Source organism: Convolutriloba macropyga, unplaced genomic scaffold, assembly GCF_964194025.1.
Source record: "Convolutriloba macropyga unplaced genomic scaffold, txConMacr16.3 SCAFFOLD_4440, whole genome shotgun sequence".
Lineage (NCBI taxonomy): Eukaryota > Metazoa > Xenacoelomorpha > Acoela > Convolutidae > Convolutriloba > Convolutriloba macropyga.
The window spans coordinates 19400-21674 of record NW_027451526.1 but is presented as its reverse complement, the minus strand read 5'-3'; the positions used below and the strand labels follow the sequence as shown (position 1 = coordinate 21674).

At 53.1% G+C, this 2275-nt stretch overlaps 1 protein-coding gene across 1 annotated transcript; it reads right to left on the bottom strand.

Annotated features, from left to right (window-relative positions):
* Positions 1–25: 25 nt before the first annotated feature.
* On the bottom strand, positions 26–974 carry LOC142356763 (uncharacterized; the record flags this gene model as incomplete). The annotated part of the gene is made up of 3 exons (XM_075408561.1): positions 846–974; positions 602–708; positions 26–269 (listed from the first exon to the last, which is right to left on the bottom strand). Coding segments are annotated over exons 1-3 (480 nt in total), but the record flags the coding sequence as incomplete, so codon positions are not given.
* Positions 975–2275: the final 1301 nt, after the last annotated feature.

Genomic DNA, 2275 nt, shown 5'->3' with positions numbered 1-2275 from the left:
CAATCACTTGGCCCTTCTTCAGTACCCAGAGAAATTCAGCAGGGTCGCCAGCACTGATAACATTCTCCCCTGTCCCAACGCTCACAGGTTTCATTTTGGAAGCCAAGTGGGCGCGCTGCTCGTCGTCGAGGTCTTTGAAGACAGCAACGGATGACAACAGTGGCCCCACAGCGTCCCGGGCTGCTGCTGCTTGGAGCTGGTGAGGCAACTCTGTGAACATTTCGGGGCCCACGTCGCTGTTTCCATGAGCCCACACCTCCTGGTAGTACCTTTCATTGATTAAAACCAAAGGGGAACGTCAAATGCATGTGTGGCATGCCATAGGTCTGTGCTTTTCCCGTGTATTCATCCCTGGATGCGGAACATTTCACACTCCCGTCTCCCTCTTTCTCTCTCCCTGGCTTTGAATTTGTCTGTGAGTTCAAGTGTCAGGCCACCCGTCAGCCTGTGCACTCGCCTATCTCTCGTCATGCCTTAGAATCTGACAGTCTGCCTGCACGCCTGTCTGTCCATCTGTCAGGAAACCTGCTTATCTTGTCCCGCTGTTCAAGATTGGTCCGTTAGCACAAGCTGACAAGAGGCTTACTGAAGGCAACGGCACCTGGTAATCTGTTGCTTGACATCATCAGATACGTTCTCTTCATCGGCCCAACGATGTACAGCAGGCAGTTTGGCGTTCAGCAAGCGCACTGAGTCATCGGATGAGTCCTGCATTCCCCACCACACCACCGTCAGCATGTTGCCCACACGGAAACAGATTCGTTCACAGTTTATCCAAGGCAGAGGGGACCCGCCAGGTGGGATGTTGGCTGCTTGGGAGGGGGGGGGGGGGGGGGGGGACTTGCCGACACCACATCCTGAATGGACCCAATGAGAATGACAAATGTCATGATTCCTCCAAGCATCACGGCCATGCCAACAAATATCTCCCCCAGATTGGTAGGGCTGATGTCGCCATATCCCACGGTTGTCATCTGGGAGTTTGTGTTTTGTTGGGGGGGGGGGGGGGGGGGGGCAACAGCAGATGTCATGTGGACTGTGTGTGTGTGTGTGTGTGTGTGTGTGTGAAGGATGAAGCTAGGCACCTGCATACATGTGAAATGCATTGTGCTGGGGCACATTGGGTGGCACGTCACTACGTGCATTCAGCTGCGCAGGTATGAGCCAAAGTATATCAGGACATCGAAAAAGCTTTCCAGAAGGCACGCCCAACGTTGTGACTTTTCTTGCGCCAAGAAAAGTAAGGGAATGTGTGAGCTGTAAGGGATTTCCAGAGACGTGGCTGAGAATTGCACTTGGCTGAGCGTACTATTCAGCCATGTCAGCTTGCTTCGCATTCCACTAGTCGAGCAGAAATTTCCACTGTAGCCTGTCTGACTCAAATTCCTACTGTTTGCAGCGGGATCTGTTGGCGCCTTACCGTGGTCACGCTCCAGTAAAGGCTCGAGCAATAACTGTAAGTCAGGCTGAAGACCGAAGCCCCTTCGCACTCCGGCGGCAGGTCCATCGGATGCCAGTCGAACTGCACCATGTTGCAGCCCTCCAGACCATCCCCTGCCCATGCGGCAATCCAATTGTAGTTGTTGAATTGGTTGTACGACCACCCAACGAGGAACCTGCCAGCAAATTCCGTGTTTATATGGGACATGCGGTATGAAATGGTCAGCGCGGCAACGATTTGGCGGCGGAATGAAACCATTCAAGCACTGTGGGTGCGCGAAGAAGGCTGGCAAGCACGGCACCCCATATCACTTGATTGCATGAAGACCGGCACCTACCAGATACTTGCAGTAAGGTTCATCAGGAACGCCAGCATATACCCGATCACCAGGGCATACACCCCGGCAGGCCCGAAAAACTTGTTCACGCAGCCCTTTGCGGCCCCGCCGCCTCCCACGCTTTTAAGGACACGCTGCATGGAAGAGTTGAAGGATCACGTGTCAAGGCATACTCAATAGGCATGCAGAATGGGGATTGCAGGATCGCGATTGGCGGAACACTCAGCATGTGTGAGGTTAACACGTGATTCGGACAGAGCAGTTCCTCACCTGAGCAAGCTGGACGACATATGTCAAGCGAGCCATCCTGAAGAACTGGATCGCGTTGAGCAATCGAGACAGTGCCTCATTTTCTCCAGTGTCCACGCGGACAATTATGAAGTTAATCACCTGCGCAGCCACAACATACATCCATGGAATTGGGTCTTAACTGCGATTCTGTTGGAATGAAAACCCCGAGATGTGAATGGATGGAAGTTTAGCCAACACAAGATTGC